The 20,362-nt window shown below is 39.3% G+C and overlaps 3 protein-coding genes across 3 annotated transcripts in view; 2 read left to right on the top strand and 1 right to left on the bottom strand.

Moving 5' to 3' along the window:
• Nucleotides 1–1,408, bottom strand: part of LOC137083893 (uncharacterized) — a 52,198-nt gene extending 50,790 nt beyond the window's left edge. Inside the window, exon 1 of the mRNA XM_067449839.1 lies at nucleotides 1,287–1,408. The gene's annotated coding sequence lies outside the window, so the exon portion shown is untranslated. The remainder of the gene's footprint in view (nucleotides 1–1,286) is intronic.
• On the top strand, nucleotides 1,395–3,283 carry LOC137083894 (transmembrane protein 158). The gene has a single exon (XM_067449840.1). The coding sequence runs from the start codon at nucleotides 1,627–1,629 to the stop codon at nucleotides 2,287–2,289; it is 663 nt and encodes a 220-aa protein (XP_067305941.1). The 5' UTR covers nucleotides 1,395–1,626; the 3' UTR covers nucleotides 2,290–3,283.
• Nucleotides 3,284–8,958: 5,675 nt separating this feature from the next.
• LOC137083947 (uncharacterized) lies at nucleotides 8,959–18,865 on the top strand. The gene is made up of 10 exons (XM_067449879.1): nucleotides 8,959–9,098; nucleotides 10,343–10,578; nucleotides 11,960–12,109; nucleotides 12,408–12,626; nucleotides 13,283–13,426; nucleotides 13,722–13,865; nucleotides 14,166–14,312; nucleotides 14,610–14,753; nucleotides 15,050–15,193; nucleotides 15,358–18,865. The coding sequence occupies exons 1-10, from the start codon at nucleotides 8,959–8,961 to the stop codon at nucleotides 15,444–15,446; spliced, it is 1,557 nt and encodes a 518-aa protein (XP_067305980.1). The 3' UTR covers nucleotides 15,447–18,865.
• The last annotated feature ends 1,497 nt before the right edge of the window (nucleotides 18,866–20,362 follow it).

Below are 20,362 nucleotides of genomic sequence, written 5' to 3'. Positions count from 1 at the left end.
TCTAAATTTCTAAAATCTCATTTATATGCCAGTTGCGCAGGTGGGGCATGTTGTCACACTGTGTTAAAATGTGCACTGTTAAGACTATGATATTATATTCTATACTTTATGAATTTTGAGAAACCATGAGAAATGTGAATAAAGACTGAGAGTCAATGTTAAGATATTATTAGTTACATTTTTAACTATAGCAGTGTTTTGTGATGTGTTTGATGTCAAATTAAATTTTATTTTATTTTTAATGATTAAAAATGCCATTATTTTATTTGTAAAAGTTAATCATTACTAATCATAATTCGTTTGTCTTGGAAATTGGGGCATGTTGTCACATTTCACTTCCATTCTTTCGAGTTAAATTAAGAAAAAAAGTATACACTGTATAAAACAAAGCCACATAATTGTACTAGATGTGTGAAATTAATATGGGAAAAAATAAATAATCTGAACCCCAAGTGGATTTACACAAACTGAGACAGTCATCAAGCGTTAGCCCTGCTCCCCCTACTATAGTAAATATAATTTTGTATAATAAAATCCCCTAAAAATAAAAAATGTTTAATTAAAAACATTATCAGGGTCATTCCTGGTATGCGGTAACATTTTGGCTTGTGTTGGAAAAATAATTATTTGATTTTCATGTTTTTAGCGTTCTACCAAAATAGTGACATGTTAGAACTATATTATGAATACATATAGGTCAAAGTCGGGGACTAAAGAAATAATAATTATGGGATAGATTCATTGTACAGACACTGGCCGTGAAGGTATCCCACCCTGTTAGGGACATATACATAGCTATCACAAAATGTTAATAATGAAAATGTTAGACAATAACATTCTATCAGGGTTGAAGATGACTTCAGGGACACGGTAAATTAAGATAATCGTAAAAAAAATAACAATAGTTTCACATAATTTATATGTATGATTAGGGGTAGTTTAGCCTATTCTATAACATAATCTAATAATATTTTGAGATATTTATCATTTGATGGTTTATAGTTCTTGTTGAAGTTTATTACTTTGTACTGAGGACATTATTAAATTGAATGTATAGATCAATAAAAAGGTGTGTAAAATATGATACTTTTATATCTGTTTAAGTGATGAAGAAGACCTAAATATATAATTTAAGCCACGTCTTTTAAATATGTGACTCATTTTATAGAAAATATAAGTAAAATCATAGAGACAGAAAAGTCACTGTATAACAGGAATGACCCACCAACTAAAATATAGTACAAACATTTAATTAATAATAAAAACAAAAAATTCGCGAACAGTACCAGAGGGTTAAAGACTGTCCATCTTCGGAGTGGGAAATGATCTTTCTGAGCCCACGTGATCGCCTACTGTCATCTGAAGTGTACAGTGGTCTCTGCCGCGAAGCCTCCCTACCCCTGTAGACGAGCTGAAGCGGTGAGGTGAAGGAGCACAACTCACAGCCACACACTGACGCGCAGCCGTGCGCTCGGTCACCGCGCGCACAGACAGCACGTCCACGGAAGCGCACAGGACACACGCGTAACTGATGGAGCAGATATACGACGAGCTGCTGAGCAACTACCACGGAATAAAGAGCGAGTGCGAGACCACCATGCGCCTGGAGGAACCGCGCGCTCTGCCATGCTGAGCATCTCCATCACTCTCCTGCTGGCTCTGACCGCTCCCGCCCGCTGCTCCCACGGCTGGAGCGACGAGGACCTCCTGCTGCCGCCCATCAACTCCTCCGGCAGATTTCTGGCCAGCCTGGAAGTGGATGTGGGCTACTCGAAGAGATCCGTGGAGGAGCCCGAAGCCTCCTCGCAGTGCAACGTGAGCGTGGAGAGACTGCCCACCAAACTCGTGGCGCGCTGGGACAGCAACTTCGGCTTCCAGTGCGACGTGCTCATGTACACCACCAACAACCACGGCAAGGCGTTCTTCTCCGCCGCGTACAACCGCGCGATCTCGCCAGTCTACATCGAGCACCTGGGCGTCACGGGCGGCCAGCAGGAGTTCCGCCTGTGCGTGGGATGCGGTCTGTCCCGGTACCGGAGATTCAGACGGGGCAGGTCAGAGGGCCAGCAGACGGGCGACTCCGTGCATTTCTGCTGCGTGGATTTCGCTTTGGACGAGCTGAAGGGTGACCGGAGCTGGAGGCTCAACCGCAAACCCATCGAATCCACTCTGGTGGCTTGTTTCATGACTTTAGTCATCATAATATGGAGCGTCGCTGCCCTCATATGGCCAGTTCCCATTATCGCGGGATTCCTGCCCAATGGAATGGAGCAGAGAAGGCCGAGGTAATAGGATTAAAATGAAAGGAGTTCCTAAATTAGTCGACTTGCCAAACATCTAATGCTTATAGTGGCAAAACATATGCTTAAACTCTCGTGTTTGAAATGCCTATAATCTCCTGGATGGACTGAGATATTTTACTAGATTTGCTTTTATAAACTGATTGTAATAGAAATACATCATGTGTGATATTCAGATGTTATTTCAAATGTTTGTAATGTTTTTATCTTAAGGTTCCTGACTGATTTCAAGTGTTTATAGCATAAAATACGGCGTGTCTCAGGAAAAACGAAGCTCTTTACAATGCGTGTAAATGCATTTTGCGACTCTCTAGTTGATAAATAACTACGAAAACACATGCTTAGATACACTCTTAAAAATAAAGGTTCTATATCGACCCATGAGGAATCCATCGTGTGCTATTCCACAAATGGTTCACAATAGAAAAAGATTAAATCACAATGGTCTTCACGTTTTTTTAAGAACTCTTCACAAAAAGATCCCAAAATGGTTCTTCTAGCATCACTGAGGGAACAAAAAAACTCAGTCACACTTTATTTTAAGGTGTCATTGTTACAGTGTAATAATTATATATTTAAGTACTGAGTGATATTAATTAACTACATGTACTTACCAGGGTTAGGATTTGGCGGAGGGTTAGTTGCGTGTAATTATGCATTATTTACTGCTATCACTATGGTAAGTACATGTAACATTATGTAAAAAGGACACTGTAAAATAAACAGTAACCAAAAACTCTTCTGGAACCTTTATTTTTAAGAGTGTTGCACTTTCAAACATTTGAGGACAGATTTCTTGTGTTTGTATTTGTATATAATAAAACATAATTGACATTAATGTTGAAATCTCAACTTTAGCTTGAGCAACAAGGTGACAGGCAATCCATTTGTAAACGATGAAGTGAAGAAATTTGTATAAGGTTTATACTTTGTAGATCTGTCATAACTGTTATTTGTAGTATCAATAAATTCATAAAATATTCCTTTGTGGAGGTTTTGTAGCAGGTCTCAACAGATTCACTCTCTCAGTATTTCTTTCCAGAGTTCACAGCAGGGATCTACAATAAAAGTGAAAGCGGCACAGTCCAAGCACTGATATATGGAGAGATTGACACGTGTCTTTCCAAATATTATGTGTTTTTACTGCAAAGTCATATTGTAAGTGATGAAAAATATGGTAGTTCTAAAAGAGACAACTGACTTTAAAAAAGCCATTCAAACTGATGGATAAGATTAAACCTAAAACGATTTATTATTGTGGTCAACACTAGTAGCCTTACAGCCCCTCATCAGTCAATCAAATTGAGATAAATATATGCCATCAGCATTATGCAAAAATGAGCTGTTATGAGCATCAGCAATTAATGATATATGTGAAGTCTGTACATTGCATTCACACAGTGTAGGCTCATTAGTCATTATGGGCCACACATACGGTATAACGGGGCTAAAGGCACACCTTAAGAAAAATGAGTTTTACATCACTCCCATATTGTATGGTTACATAAAAAAGTATATGTTTGTATTGAACATTTATGGAGCAATAGATTTTGTGCGAAAAAAATAATGAAAGTTGTTTATTTAGTTTAAAAGTCTTATAAATGTATGGGGGTGGCGAGGGCACCACACATGGGGCAAAAGGCATACAAAAATGATATTCTGTTTTTAATAATGTCCACATTAATACTTGTTCAAAACAATCACTTAAGCAAAGTTTGCACTATTTTCTGTTTATTCTGAAAAATAAACATATACATTTTTGATCGATAAATAAGCTTTCATTCAAATAGGTTAATATAGAAAAATATCTGAAAATTATAAAGAAAATAATTTAAAAAAAGTAAATATTCTGAAAGCATTGAAGGAGATCCTATAATAATTTAATATAGATTTACAGCAATAGCAATACATTATATTTTATTATAGCCTATGATATGATTAATATCATATTTTTAAATATGATGGTTTCATTATAAATATGGTGATTATCTCTAAGGTGGACACTGGACACCCAACTAAAAATATACTTACAATCTGAATCTAACCATGTCGTGTCAGCAAATGGAAAAGTCAGCGGCTGATTATTATTATCATGTTAAACATGATGCCTTTTGCCCCAACAGTAGGGGTGCCTCATACTTTTACATATCCAAAATTGTTGATTTGAACAAAACTGACAAACATTAACAAGACCTTTGTCTCAAATATATTCAATATTTTTTGTGATTCTTATTTGCAACTTAAATCTACAAATAAAATAAATAAAAACAAAACATAAAATATTAGATCATATTTGCACTGAATCAACTTTGTGCTACCTGATCATGTCTAAGGTCAGTACTTTTCAACTGGTGCAACTTGAAAAGTGGATGTTTTGGAAAGTTTTGAGGTAAGTTTTTGTGCCATCTGGTGGTTTAGAGGAGAATAAAATCAAAGGAGCCTTTTACCCTGTGGAGCACAACCGGAGGCTGCAGTTTCAGGACCCCAGTTCTAAGACCGCAGTTCTAGGACCCTAGTTTTTTGTGACAACAGCACCACCTACCGAATTGAATCACCAAAACACTCATTTAAGATGGACGATGGACACCGATCAGACTGTGAGTACCGATATTCAATTAAGTTGTATTTTATAACATTTAAACGAAACAAAATAGCCAAAGTGAGAGCTGATAACTATGAATTAATAATTAATTCAGACGAATAAAGAATTTGTGTAATAGTTTTATTAACTAGGCTATGATGTTCTTGATCGTGGCGTGGCCATGATTTATTAAATCCTTGTTGATTTTTAATGACTATAATACATCTAGCCAGCACATTAAATAAACTTAAAAAGATGACAAAAGCATGTTGAAGTAAGGGTGTGTAAGATTTACCTGTAGCTTACTGTATTAGTGGGCAAACTTGCTGAATACTCACTGTTTTACCATAGTTAAGAATAAAATATCTTTCATCTGCGCTGACTGCCTGGTTGCACTATAATATTAGTCTGTCTAAATGATGCATAATGTTTGACAAGTTCAGAAATATATACTGTGGCTATGTTCTTATAGCCTGTGCTGATATATTGGTTTTATTATTTTTCTGTATGAATCTTGCACAAATCCTTGGAGCTGGACTGAAAAGACTGGGCATGATATTGCCGTGATTAATAAATGCATATTTTCCATTCTGCATATCATGTAGATGTCATAATGTAACCGAGATGGCAATGGCTTTTGACATGTATGTTACCTTTTTTGTTGCTTTTAGGGATTGCCACGCCATCACTGTGGAAATTGGTGGATTTTCATGCTATGGTAAAGTCTCAGTGTTTTTTGTTTTTTTTTGCCAAGTATATAATACTATAGTATCTGTCACTGTCACACATCTTTCAGCTGGACGTGCCTTTCATTGAAAACTGGAAGTGTCTTTTTCAGATGGAGCGCTACAAAATAGAAGGGTATTACATAATATATATTTGTATTTTTCTCTGTAACACTTGCTGGTTTTAATACCTTGTGCTGTTTTTTATTACATTTTTTCTTTTTGATGTTTCATCTACAGTTAATTTTGTTCCTTGACTTATTTTTTTTAGATTACCATGTTCACCAGATTAGTATAATGACTGTCATTTGTCATCCATTTAGCTAAGTAAGGTATATAGGAAATGTTTACAATAGTTGGCTTCAACTGTATAGCACCATGGTCTCAATTGATGGGCATTGCTCTTATATATGCTTACAAATTTGGAGTTTGGAATTAGACATGAGTAACATGAATATTCTGTTTGGCTTTCTCTCTCTACAACTCCAATAAGTGTTAAATCAGAGATATATATTTCAGTTAAACATGTTAAACAAATGTTTCTTATTTAATTCTCTCTCTCTCTCTCTCTCTCTCTCTCTCTCTCTCTCTCTCTCTCTCTCTCTCTCTCTCTCTCTCTCTCTCTCTCTCTCTCTCTCTCTCTCTCTCTCTCTCTCTCTCTCTCTTCAGAGGTGAAGCCGGCCATTCCGTTTGTGCAGCAACTGATGAAAAAAGGGGTCTTTTTGGTGCTGTTGTTATTGCAAAAATGACATATAAATATATATTCTTCAATCATTCTCGAGTCTTGTCTTGCCTCTCTACAACCTTTAAAATATCTGGCTGTAATTTAGTGACTGCATATACTTATTTAATCTTTATTTTACCTGATAATGAACTAATTAGTTAAACTTAAGGAGGTTAATCAATATACAGTATAATTCTATAGATTTTTAAGGTACTCAACTTTTTTTTAAAGATTTATATACATTTTTCCATTTATTTTTTGTGTAAAGTATTTAGTTTAAATTTAAAAATGTGACTCAAAGCAATTATTACACACTTTGTAATTAACCTCTGATGCATTTTGAATTAAAAAAAAAAATCACAAAATATACTCCTGAGATTAAATATTTTGATACTATGTAGGCTACTAACTAAACCACATGGGTCATAGAACTGAGGTCCTGAAACTGCAGCACACCGCTATATCATCCAGTTCTGTAGGTGGGGCTGTCACAAAAAACGAGGGTCCTAGAATTGCGGTCCTGAAACTGGGGTCCTGAAACTGCAGCCTCCGGTTGTGCAGGAATATACTACTGGTGCCTTTATCACCTAAATCTCCACAAGTAAATAAATCACTTTTTGACTCAAGTAAGTTGAGATGGTGCAAACCCACGGTTGTGCAAATCAGTCAAACGGCATAGGAAGTTTTTTTTTCTTTCAAAAAAACTGAATAGCAGACACACACATAAATACCTCTGTTGACGTCGCTTCGTTGCTCTGATTGGTTGTAAGGTTTATCCAATTGATGTCTTTTCTGGTTCGGTTGAAACGCCCCATAATCACAGCCCAATGGAGCATCAGACTCATATTCTGACTAGAAGTGAGTATGACCACGTCAGGCTATTATTGGCCTGTTTAGCTGAAAAATCCATGGAACAAACAAAACAAGCACTGAAAATTGACGAAAGAACACATATTACACAGACTCTTGATATTTAATCATATTAGATTAGTTCATTGCATTTGATAGATTTTACTTTAAACAAAACATTTGCAACAGGTTTTTATTGCATGTTTGGCCTGAGTTTTGTTGCATTTACACGATTTTAACCAGCAGAGGTCACCAGCGAAGGTATTTTGGTGCAAAACAAGCATTCAAGATACTCTGTGCTCAGCATTATAATGTTAAACATAGCAATATGCTGTGCTAGCATACCAGTTGCTAGTTGGCATTTCAAATGATTCAGGAAAGATACCATAGAAGTATAAATATTAACTTAATATTAATTTAATTACACATTTTAAATAGCAAATTCTTATAATCAGAACATAATAAATAAAAACATAATGAACCTGCAAATTATGGTAATGAAATTACGAGCAGGAGACCTCATGGAATTACCAATATATTACAAATTTAGTACGTATCTGGGACGTCCTTGGTTATCTAATTATTATTAGATAACCAAGCATGTCAGAATTACTGAAGTTCATGTACTTGGTTTTTAGAAACGGCCTCTGAGGTAAGCGCATGCATCATGGGCATTGGAACCATTTTATGTGGAACAAGACCCACCCACTATTTTAAGACAAATTATATAATTCTGTTCACCAACCACGAATCAATAAACACTTTATTATTAAACAAACTTTAGACGCTTTATTTACACTTTTAAAATGTTTTGTTCATTTTTATTGAAAATAAAAAGTGCCTTTCCGATCTGATAGGCTATGTGATATAGGAGTAGAGTGAGTTTGGCAAAAGAAAAATTCGAACTTCGGGACGATTTGCATCAAAACTTCCTGCCATGCGTCTTACCACTACACTATTATCACTCTAAGTGATATGGCGACTTTTGTCATTTTGTTGACTATTTGCACTTAAAGGTGCACTATGTAGGTTTTATTGCATAACAATCGCTCCAGAGTAGGGTCCAAAAATTCGTACCCGAACCCGAAGAGACCCGCAATGTTCTACACTATTTCAAAAACTGGACCCGGACCCGTGTAGATCCGAGAAATGCCAAAACTATAGTACTCGGAACCGACATGAACCCGTCTATTATTTGATAGTTGGAACCGAACCCAGCGGGAAGAAACAGACCCGACTGGACCCGATTGTATCATATTACACTATAAACAAGCTGCGAAAAACTCAGTCAGCCTACCTAGAGATATAGCAGTTGTCTCCCTTCCTTGTACCTTGATTGTGATGTATTACAATATTCCTCTGTAATTGTTCCAAGCATGCTTAATCACTCATCATTTCAGCTGTAAAAGTCTACTTTATTTCACAATGACGGATTTATGAGTTAACTCGCATAATAACTTTGACTGTTTGCCATTTTGAAGTAATGACTATTGCTCGCTCAGTGCCATGGCTGCTTACGTTAGCATTATTTATTTGCCATTATTTACCTGAACTGCCGGCTTTTATTTGAAGCAGGCTTTTATTAGGGGCCTGTATTTCTAATTCCACCTGTTTAAAATATAATTGCGTAATGTAAACCATTTTCAATTTAAAGTGATCGTTCCAGTGGACAAATATCATTGCTTTTTTTTGTTGTTGAAACATTTCCAAAAATATCACCATACAACAAAAGCAAAATACGCAGTTTTTATAATTCCATGCGCAGCTCCGCATCCGAAGATGAACGAGGTCTCAGCGAATCTAGCCGAGCATGACGTCTCATCACACCGGCCCCCAGTTTGCACAGAATACCGTACGAGCAGCTGTCTTTATACTATGAGAATGTCTAAAGCTCCATTTGCCAGATCGGGAGATGGCAGGTAAGGGGTTAAAGAGAACTATAAAAAGCTATTTCCGTCCACACCAGCGGACAATATCGTTCTGTTCATTCTGCTTGTCTGCCGCTTTAAATGCTCGAGGTCGTTATGATTCTGATTGTCAATGTTTTTCTCACCTGGAAAAAAAATAGTTCTGCAAGTGATTCCAAAGATTAGCTCTTTATCTTTATAGATGGTGTGAACTCTGCTATTCATGAGCTTTTTAGAACTTTTTTATCGTTACTATCTGTATATTTGTCGTGTGAAAGAGCTTTCTTTAACTTGCGAATCGGTTCAGTGTGTCAAATATTGATTTAATAATCGCTTTGACGAATTCCTCAAGTTCATTCAGAAGGTTTCGTTTCGTATTCGTTAGAGCTGATTCAAGATTAAAACCAGTGAAACGTTACGTGAGTGAAAATAAAACGAGTCATGAAAAGAATCTGCTCAAATGAGTCATTTGCTCGTGAATCGGACTACAGTACACTTAGGTTCACTACAGTACACACAGGACTGGACCACTTGCAAGTCAATTTATTGATTTACGCGATGTTTTTATCAACCCATTTAATTCAACCTTCACAATTCGGCCTTTAAAAAATCTAGTAAATAAATATTTTGTGTTTTTGTTTGTGTGTTAAATATGGTGGCGCTGGAGGTAGAGTGCATCGCAAACACTGACTGGAAAACTGGTAACGTTAAATTTTCTATTGTTACCCACCCCTAAGGTGATTGAAATCCAGTCAGTAAATGTAATTTGAGTATAGGAAATTGTGTTAAATTATTTATTTTACATTAATAATAATATATAGATGATCATTAGTGAGTCAGCAGCAACATAAACCTGCTGCTGTAAATCAATCCGTTTCTATGGCGACTGTGGAGCGTCATGTATGATTGCGTCACAGACAGCTCTTGCGTCACAGGCATTTACTATAAACACTCACTTGCAGTTTCTTCAGCACAGCGATAATCCGAGCGATTTTGAGCTTCACATCTGACTAACTTACTTATATCTTACAGCAATAACCTACCGATACTAACTTTTAACAACTTTACAAGCACCATCATTTTATACAGAGTCTACATTCAGCGCGTGCATAGCCACAGAATATAGACTCGGACTGTACAGCCACACACAGTGCGCTGTGCATCACACATACAGTTTTGTACATCTGATCCGATATTACCCGTTTCCTTTGGATTTGATCAGCATTCAAAATAATGGCTTCAATCTCAAACTGCAGAGAGGTGCCTCTGGAGGTTTACGTGAACGGCGAGTTGTTCCTTATTGACAGTGTCTGGGTCCCGGATGAGGAGAATATGCAGGTGGACTTAATGGTCACCGACAGCATCTATGATCTTCTCGGGTGCTTACCGGGCGACACCACACAGCTGGAGGTGGACGATGAGGGCATGTCAGTCAGTCACGCCGCTTTAGAGGGCGAGGATCTGCATCTCGACATAACCTGTAACTCGACAGGTGAATGCTCAATATGCACCACTCACAACTTTTCCACATAACTTGCTGTAATCATTACGATGATCACAACTTGTTTTAATGAAATCATTATTTCTGCTTAAATTAATACATGATGTTAGCAAACTGCATGATTTGTATTGTGTACATTTCTGACATATGGACATTAATTGGGCCCGGTTTACACCTGGTATTAAGATGCGTTCTGGTCATTCGTCATACGAGGGAGACACGTTCTCATTTACAACGTGTTTGAATCCGTCTCTTTTGTCCACTTTCAACCACTTCTGTCCTGATTTCTTTGAGGGGAGGGTCTGTGGGCGGGTTCTGGATGAAATATGCTCACACAATTTACATATGAAACCAACCAGATAAAACCAAAGAACAGCTTTCATTTCTGCTCTGACAGACGAGACGAATTGTGCTTGGTATGTTTTTTCATCTTCAAACCAAGCTTGGGTCTCCACTCAAAGTTTAAATCCTGCGCTTCCCATAATGTTAACGCATTAGGACAGATGTGTTTCTGAATACCTCCAGAAGTGGTCAAAAATGGACAAGCTCAAAGACGGTTTACTCCTGTAATGAGTGTCGTCCACTTGTGATCTGATCGACTGAAACCCATCTTAGGTGTAAACAGGGTCTTAGACACAGTCACCTCTGATAGCAGTTTAATCTAAATTGTAATGTTGACACATCTACAAATAAATATAAATTGAATGTGAATGTCAACCTGGGTTCGGGATGTAACTTAGTTATGTGTTTAAAATACAACATTTATATTTTAAATGGGTGGTAATCAAATGAGTTAATGTCACATCCAATATTTTCTTTAGATTGCCACAGTGATTGCTCGTCATTTATTTCATTTAAACATTAATTTAAAGTGTAACGGCAAATCATGTAAAAAGCAATTGGGGATTCTCAGACTCTGACAGTCTGCAAAAGCATCCTAAGATACAGTTCTGCTCATACTTCTTCATACTCCTTGCAGAATATGCAACATTTCATTAATTCGTTTCATTATGATATTAACAAAATAAGAGGGATCTAGGGTCATAAAAATTGCATGTTACTTTTATTTAGGACTGTCCTGAATAAGCCAATTGATATAATAGATGCTTACTTTCATTGAGTACTGCCCTCAGAAACAACTACAATAACTGTTTCCCAGAAGACAAAAAGAGTACATTTACCCTGTTTATCTAATTCAATGGATTTGAGTGAAATACACTTTAAAAGTGTCCTTCCCAACCCTGTTGTCAACAGAGCTTGAGATGCAACATTACAATAAGAAGCAAACAGAAATGTCTTTCCAGTCAGACTAATTATTCATGTCTAATCTGTGGTTTGAGATTTTTCTAATAACACATTATTTGTTTTTCAGAAACTACCACAGGGTGGATAGCGAGAAAGATTAATGGATTCATCAGAACACTCTTTTGGATGAATCCGGCTCCTGAACCTGAAGTGAATCTGGTTACTGTCCACTGGCCAGCAGAAGTGCCAGAGAACGAAAAGGACGGCCCTAAAAGAGGTGAATGTCAACAGAGCATTTGAGATGCAATATTACAATGTCCACGCACACACTGTAAAGTTTCAGGAGTGACGACCGCATTTAACGTCATTAACAACTAGTTGTTCAGTTTAGTTCCAACACACTGTGTATAGTTTTTGTGGTCGTCAATCCCGTAAATGACTGAACTGTGTGTGTGCAGAACGATTGAGATGCAAACAGAAATGTATTTCAAGTTGGACTAATTATTAATTTTTGATCTGTGGTTAGTGATGTTTCTAATAAAAGATGATTTGTTTTCTTCTTCTTTTTACCAAAGTGATTAAGAAAATGAGTGCTTGCCCAAAGTATTTTCCGATCGATCCGGCTGAGCCTTTGTGTGATCCCGTGACGGAGCCTGAATTGGATCTGCCTGGACCCAAGGAGTCGTGTGTCCCAGATGCAAACGTTCCTGACACTGAACCTGTGTCGGCAGAAGATCGGAAGGTGGATGTCAGTGATGGCATGAATGCTTCTCCTGAAATGAGCGGCCCAGGAGGTGAATGTCAACAGAGCATTTGAGATGCAATATTACAATGTCCATGCACACACTGTGAAGTTTCAGGAGTTATAAATACATTTAAATGCAGGAGTGAGTCCCCAAAATGATCATTCCATGTGTATACGGACCACAACTTACTCCTGAAACTTCAGAGCGCACTCTCGCTGTGTTGCCATGTCCAAGCAGTTTTTATTTCATTTTATGTAAGTTTGGCTCATACAGCGGTCGAGTTTATGTCGTTATTAATGTCTTCTGGTGTGGGTTGCAGTATTTAATTTATTTCGTTTTTTTATGAGCATTTCTGCTGATTTGCTTGCAAGATCTGGCAGCACGAATAAGTCCAGGCTCATACCACTTTACCTGTGATTTCTTGCACTGCACATACAGACGAGATAAATCTCTGGTCTTATCATCTGTCATCTCATATCTCTCATTGTACATCATTAACAACTAGTTGTTCAGTTCTGTTCCGTACACACTGAGTATAGTTTTTGTAAATGTGGTCGTTACTGCTGTAAATGACTGAACTGTGTGTGTGCAGAACGATTGAGATGCAAACAGAAATTTATTTCAAGTTCGACTAATTATTCATTTTTGACCTGCAGTTAGTGATGTTTCTAATAACATATTATTTGTTTTCTTCTTTTTTTCAGAAAGTACTAAAGACAAGAAAATGAGTCCTATCTTAAAGTATTTCCCGTTGGATCCGCCTGACACTGAACCTGTGTCTGCAGAAGATCGGAAGGTGGATGTCAGGGATGGCATGAATGCTTCTCCTGAAATGAGCGGCCCAGGAGGTGAATGTCAACAGAGCATTTGAGATGCAATATTACAATGTCCACGCACACACTGTAAAGTTTCAGGAGGGACGACCACATTTAACGTTATTAACAACTATCAGTTCTGTTCCGTACACACTGAGTATAGTTTGAGTAAATGTGGTCGTCACTCCCGTAAATAACTGAACTGTGTGTGTGCAGAACGATTGAGATGCAAACAGAAATTTCTTTCAAGTTAGACTTATTATTCATTTTTTACCTGCAGTCAGTGATGTTTCTAATAACATATTATTTGTTTTCTTCTTTTTTTCAGAAAGTACTAAAGACAAGATGAAGGCTTTCTTAAAAAAGTATTTCCCGTTGGATCCGCCTGACACTGAACCTGTGTCGGCAGAAGATCGGAAGGTGGATGTCAGTGATGGCATGAATGCTTCTCCTGAAATGAACGGCCCAGGAGGTGAATGTCAACAGAGCATTTGAGATGCAATATTACAATGTCCACGCACACACTGTAAAGTTTCAGGAGTGACGACCACATTTAACGTTATTAACAACTAGTTGTTCAGTTCTGTTCCGTACACACTGAGTATAGTTTTTGTAATTGTGGTCGTTACTGCTGTAAATGACTGAACTGTGTGTGTGCAGAACGATTGAGATGCAAACAGAAATTTCTTTCAAGCTGGACTTATTATTAATTTTTGACCTGCAGTTAGTGATGTTTCTAATAACATATTATTTGTTTTCTTCTTTTTTTCAGAAAGTACTAAAGACAAGAAAATGAGGGCTTTCTTAAAAAAGTATTTCCCGTTGGATGCGCCTGACACTGAACCTGTGTCTGCAGAAGATCGGAAGGTGGATGTCAGGGATGGCATGAATGCTTCTCCTGAAATGAACGGCCCAGGAGGTGAATGTCAACAGAGCATTTGAGATGCAATATTACAATGTCCACACACACACTGTGAAGTTTCAGGAGGGACGACCACATTTAACGTCATTTAACAACTATCAGTTCTGTTCCGTACACACTGAGTATAGTTTGAGTAAATGTGGTCGTCACTGCTGTAAATTACTGAACTGTGTGTGTGCAGAACGAATGAGATGCAAACAGAAATTTATTTTCATGTTGGACTAATTATTCATTTTTGACCTGTGGTTAGTGATGTTTCTAATAACATATTATTGGTTTTCTTCTTTTTTTCAGAAAGTACTAAAGACAAGATGAAGGCTTTCTTCAAAAAGTATTTCCCGTTGGATGCGCCTGACACTGAACCTGTGTCGGCAGAAGATCGGAAGGTGGATGTCAGGGATGGCATGAATGCTTCTCCTGAAATGAACGGCCCAGGAGGTGAATGTCAACAGAGCATTTGAGATGCAATATTACAATGTCCACGCACACACTGTAAAGTTTCAGGAATGACGACCACATTTAACGTCATTTAACAACTATCAGTTCTGTTCCGTACACACTGAGTGTAGTTTTTGTAATTGTGGTCGTCACTCCCGTAAATGACTGAACTGTGTGTGTGCAGAACGACTGAGATGCAAACAGAAATTTCTTTCAAGTTAGACTTATTATTCATTTTTGACCTGCAGTTAGTGATGTTTCTAATAACATATTATTTGTTTTCTTCTTTTTTTCAGAAAGTACTAAAGACAAGATTAGTGCTTTCTTAAAAAAGTATTTCCCGTTGGATGCGCCTGACACTGAACCTGTGTCTGCAGAAGATCGGAAGGTGGATGTCAGTGATGGCATGAATGCTTCTCCTGAAATGAACGGCCCAGGAGGTGAATGTCAACAGAGCATTTGAGATGCAATATTACAATGTCCACACACACACTGTAAAGTTTCAGGAGGGACGACCACATTTAACGTCCTTAACAACTAGTTGTTCAGTTCTGTGGTCAGTGATGTTTCTAATAACATATTATTTATGTTCTTATTTTTTCAGAAAGTACTAAAGACAAGAAAATGAGTGCTTTCTTCAAAAAGTACTTTCCATTGGATCTGGCTGAGCCCTCATGTGTTCCTGTGTCGTAATGAGCATCAGAGCTGGATTAAGAAACCCAGAGAGAATCCCCAAGTGCAATCTGCAATTATAGATCCAAGCACATACACACATGAGTGAGTGAGTGAGTGAGTGAGTACATTTACATGGACAACAATGCTCCGATATTAATCTGATTAAGACAATACGATTTCTAATGACCTTAATCCGATTAAAGTCATAATCGAATTTAACGCAAATCAGATTAAGACACGTGGAGTATGCCTATTTTAGTCTCATTATCGGAGAGCATTTTGTGACAGCACACATAACGTTACGCACACACTAGTGCAAAGGGGAGGGCTTTGAGGGTTCGAGCCCTACCCTTTTTGAAAATTAATCAAAAGTGCCCCTTTCAAAAATTATCAATAAAATTGTGGCCAATAAAACAGAAATTGAATTATAACTAATATAACCACGTGTACAAAACAACAAATGGCAGAAAAGTCCCGTTTATCTTTCACGTATCTGTAAGTCTGAAATGTCGTTGCCATAACGCGTTGCTATGGGCGGTGTGTGTTTTGCTTGACTGTTCATTATGAACAATCCGGGACAGGCGGATTAATCAGTGCATGAAACACAGGCTTTATTTTAGACACATGAAAGGCGGGGTGAATTCTCCTGTACGCAGGAGGGAGTTTGAGTCGGACTGTCACCGGACTAATGATCTTGGTGACAGGAAACGGGCCAATAAATTTAGGAGCAAGTTTGATACGGATTGGAGAGGAATGTTCTTGGTAGAAAGCCACACTTTTTGACCAACAACGTATATATGGGAGGCGTAGACCGGTGGCGATCGGCCTTTGCCTTGGTGCGCATCTCCGCCTGGAGAAGAGTCTCATGGGATCTGCTCCAGGTGTGACGGCACCTCTGGATAAAGGCGTGGAGGGGCCCGCGACTTCGGATTCCAAACTGGGAAAAACTGGTGGCTGGTAACCTACACTACATTTGAACGGCGACAGGCCCGTGGATGACACTGGTAACGTGTTATGTGCATACTCAACCATAGACAGTTGTTGACTCCAGGAGGAAGGATTCCTGGAGACCAAACATCGCAACACTCTTGGTTGGCTCTCTCAGTTTGACCATTACTCTGCGGGTGAAACCCCGAAGATAAACTAACAGTCGCTCCCAGAAGTTTACAAAACTCTCGCCAAAATTTGAACACCAACTGGGGACCCCTGTCAGACACCACGTCTGTCGGGAGGCCATGTAACCAAAAGACGTGATCAATGACAGTAACCGCTGTCTCCTTAGCGGAGGGTAATTTGGGTAAGGGAATGAAATGGGCCGCCTTCGAGAACCGGTCCACGGCGGTCAAAACGACCGTCTTGCCCTGGGAGGGCGGTAAAAAAATCTAGTGCGATGTGGAGAGTGCATGATGTAGAAGTGTATTGTCTCAGTGTGGTTGCCGGATATGATGAGCGTGAGAGGGTCAGTGATGTGTGCGATGTTGGGAAGTGGTTGGCCATTGAGGGCATTGACTGAGATGTGATGATGGAGTGGTGAGAAGGGGATTTTAAGTTTCTTAGCTAGTTCAAAGTCCATGAAATTACCTTCCGCTCCCGAATCCAGCAGTGCTTCAGTGTCGTGCTTGTGAGCTGCCCACCTAAGTCTTACTGGAAGGAGAGTGGATGATGGTGAGGTCTTAACGTAGATCCCACCCGATAGTAGCCTCAGCGTTACTACCGGGCTTGATCTTTTACCGGGCAGGAGTTGATGAAGTGACCTGGCTTGCCGCAGTACAGGCACAGTCCCAGGGATCTCCGCTTCTCTCTCTTCTCCCGGCAAAGCCGAGTTCTCCCCACCTGCATGGGCTCGTGATCAGAGACGGGGCTGACCGTGTCTCTCCTGTCGCTGCGTGCCTCCTCCACTTCACGAGACTGTAGTCCATGCTGAAATCGACCCATCCTGCTCAGCCGAGCATCGACTCTTAATGCCAGTTCTATCAGTCCGTTGATATTAGAAGGGAGGTCCAGCATATAAATCTCTCTTTGGACACGGTCAGCCAGCCCATGCAGGAATCGGTCCCACTGAGCCACCTCGTTCCAACGGCACTCTGCGGCCAGGGTGAGGAACTGGATGGAGTATTCCGACACCGAGCGTTCTCCCTGGCGAAGATAGGCTAGTAGTCTGGCCGCCTCCCTACCCGCCACCATACGATCGAAGAGCCTCCTCATCTCTTTGGAGAGTGCCTGGAACGAGGCGCAGCATGGATCTTTACTTTCCCACACCGCCGTTCCCCAAAGAGCCGCTTTGCCCGACAGTAATGTGAGCACGAATGCCACCTTCTATCTCTCTTGTTGAAATGTCAGTGGCTGTAAAGAGAAGTACATCGAACAACGGGTCAAGAATGCTCCTCAGTAATCTGGGTCACCTGCATAACCCTCCGGGGTGGGTAGGCGCGGCTCTCGTGGGGAACTCTCCTTGATGGCAATGGGTTGTATAGGCGGTGTGGGCGGCGCAGTGGGGCTAGTTGTTGTTGTTGAAGTAGTTGAAGTTGTCGGGTGAGCTCGGACACCTGCGTTACAAGAGCTTGGACCGCCCGCCCTGTGTTGGCGATGCCCTCTTCTTGCTGGTCCATCCTTGCAATACTATGGGAGGGAAATTCGTCCCAACTTTTAGCGCTTGCTGCATCCATCGATGGTCAGATCGTTCTGTATCGATACATAGACAGTGGATGCAAATGCAAAAGCTCTTTATTAGATTGGCACAAGCCACGAAGAACACAGGGTCAGACGGCCACAAGACGATGACAACGAACGCAGGGACCTCGGTGGAAAGCGTGGTGAAGGTGCTCTAATCCCGTGAGTGATCCAATTGAAGTGCTCTTATCCCGGTGCTGAGTGGAACAACCAGACGACAGCAGACGACGACAAAGAACGAGCAAACTCCAGGGACCATGAACAGCGGGGAACAGCAGGAACACACACAGGAACCACAACGATCTGACAACATGAGACACCAGTTACTGAACATATAAAGACACACACTGATGATAACCAGCTGGCGCTGCTGAACAGCGCTGATCAGAGTTGATCAGCGCTGACCAGTGACCACGCCCACAGACAGTTCACAAGACGAGAGAGAGACAGCGGATTCATGAACCATGACAGAATGGATATAAAACATAAAAACTAGTGATTTTTATATTTTTTATTGCAAAGTAACACTGTCCAACAGCGATACCCGCAGGTGAAGTTACAGCGGGTTTCCCCGAGTCCATTACATTTGAACAAATCTGCCAAAGTCACGAATTACGAATTATTCAAAAAGCAAGTCACGTGAACAACTTAATCATATTGTCTTATTCAGAATAAGGTCAATAATTAGATTACTGCTGTCCATGTAAATGTAATCAATGTGTGTGTGTGTGTGTGTGTGTGTGTGTGTGTGTGTGTGTGTGTGTGTGTGTGTGTGTGTGTGTGTGTGTGCGGGCTTAATAAACATTTTAAGGAACATTGAATGTGTGGCAATTAATATCTTAAGTTGTTGGTTTAACTACATGTTAAGTTCATAATTTATAGCTAGTGTATTTATGCTTAACTAATGTATAATTCTGGACCCTTCTGGCTAAAGTGTTACCTGTGGTTTAAGAGTTTTTGCTCTGTAGTGTCCAGATTGTACTGGGTGGTTAGGACATTGCTAGGTGGCAGTGCTCAGTAATGAGGATGAGAGTTTGGCCAGTTAGCAGAATACAGTTTTTATTTTATTTTATTTTTATTCATTGATTTTGTACATCGAACAAAACCCAAAACAAAACAAAAGCTGTGCCCTTATGAAAAAGAAGCACACTTTTGTATGTTTGTAAAGCAACCATTTGCACAACTGTATTGAATAGACGTGTAGTGTTAATAATATACAATATTAATCAAATTAAAGGCGAGTCACGCAGGGACTGTACGTCTCCGCAGCGGTTCCTACCAGACCGGTCTGAAATAGTCCCAATATAAACGTGTACCCATTATAAGGGTGTAACAATGTCACAGTAAAGCCTAGCAGCATGCCTCACTATATATATATATATATATATATATATATATATATATATATATATATATATATATATATATATATATATATATACACACATACATACATATAAGGAGATATATATATATATATGTTATAAGGAGAATAATCTGAGCACAGTGAGTGATGTTACTGAGATCTCTTATGAAGCTTTAGAGGAGATAAACTTGAGAGTGTGAGTGTCTCTGGTTAAGGAGAATAATCTGAGCACAGTGAGTGATGTTACTGAGATCTCTTATGAAGCTTTAGAGGAGATAAACGTGAGAGTGTGAGTGTCTCTGGTTAAGGAGAATAATCTGAGCTCAATTAGTGATGCTACTGAGATCTCTTATGACACTTTAGAGGAGATAAATGTGAGAGTGAGTGTGTCTCTAAGGAGAATAATCTGAGCTCAGTGAGTGATGTTACTGAGATCTCTTATGAAGCTTTAGAGGAGATAAACGTGAGAGTGTGAGTGTCTCTGATTAAGGAGAATAATCTGAGCTCAGTGAGTGATGTTGCTGAGATCTCTTATGAAGCTTTAGAGGAGATAAACGTGAGAGTGTGAGTGTCTCTGGTTAAGGAGAATAATCTGAGCACAGTGAGTGATGTTACTGAGATCTCTTATGAAGCTTTAGAGGAGATAAACGTAAGAGTGTGAGTGTCTCTGGTTAAGGAGAATAATCTGAGCACAGTGAGTGATGTTACTGAGATCTCTTATGAAGCTTTAGAGGAGATAAACGTGAGAGTGTGAGTGTCTCTGGTTAAGGAGAATAATCTGAGCACAGTGACTCGTGTTACTGAGATCTCTTGTGAAGCTTTAGAGGAGATAAACGTGAGAGTGTGAGTGTCTCTGGTTAAGGAGAATAATCTGAGCTCAGTGAGTGATGTTACTGCG

Source organism: Pseudorasbora parva, chromosome 7 (genome assembly GCF_024679245.1).
Source record: "Pseudorasbora parva isolate DD20220531a chromosome 7, ASM2467924v1, whole genome shotgun sequence".
Classification (NCBI taxonomy): Eukaryota; Metazoa; Chordata; class Actinopteri; order Cypriniformes; family Gobionidae; genus Pseudorasbora; species Pseudorasbora parva.
This window is presented reverse-complemented; position numbering and strand designations above follow the sequence as displayed.

Bases quoted from the DNA above. Each gene is read 5' to 3' on its own strand.
- LOC137083894 (XM_067449840.1), top strand. From the start codon at position 1,627: ATGCTGAGCATCTCCATCACTCTCCTGCTGGCTCTGACCGCTCCCGCC.
- LOC137083947 (XM_067449879.1), top strand. From the start codon at position 8,959: ATGAACGAGGTCTCAGCGAATCTAGCCGAGCATGACGTCTCATCACAC. The intron at 10,579-11,959 runs GTGAATGCTCAA...TTTGTTTTTCAG, and splicing joins CATAACCTGTAACTCGACAG to AAACTACCACAGGGTGGATA. The intron at 15,194-15,357 runs GTGAATGTCAAC...TTATTTTTTCAG, and splicing joins TGAAATGAACGGCCCAGGAG to AAAGTACTAAAGACAAGAAA.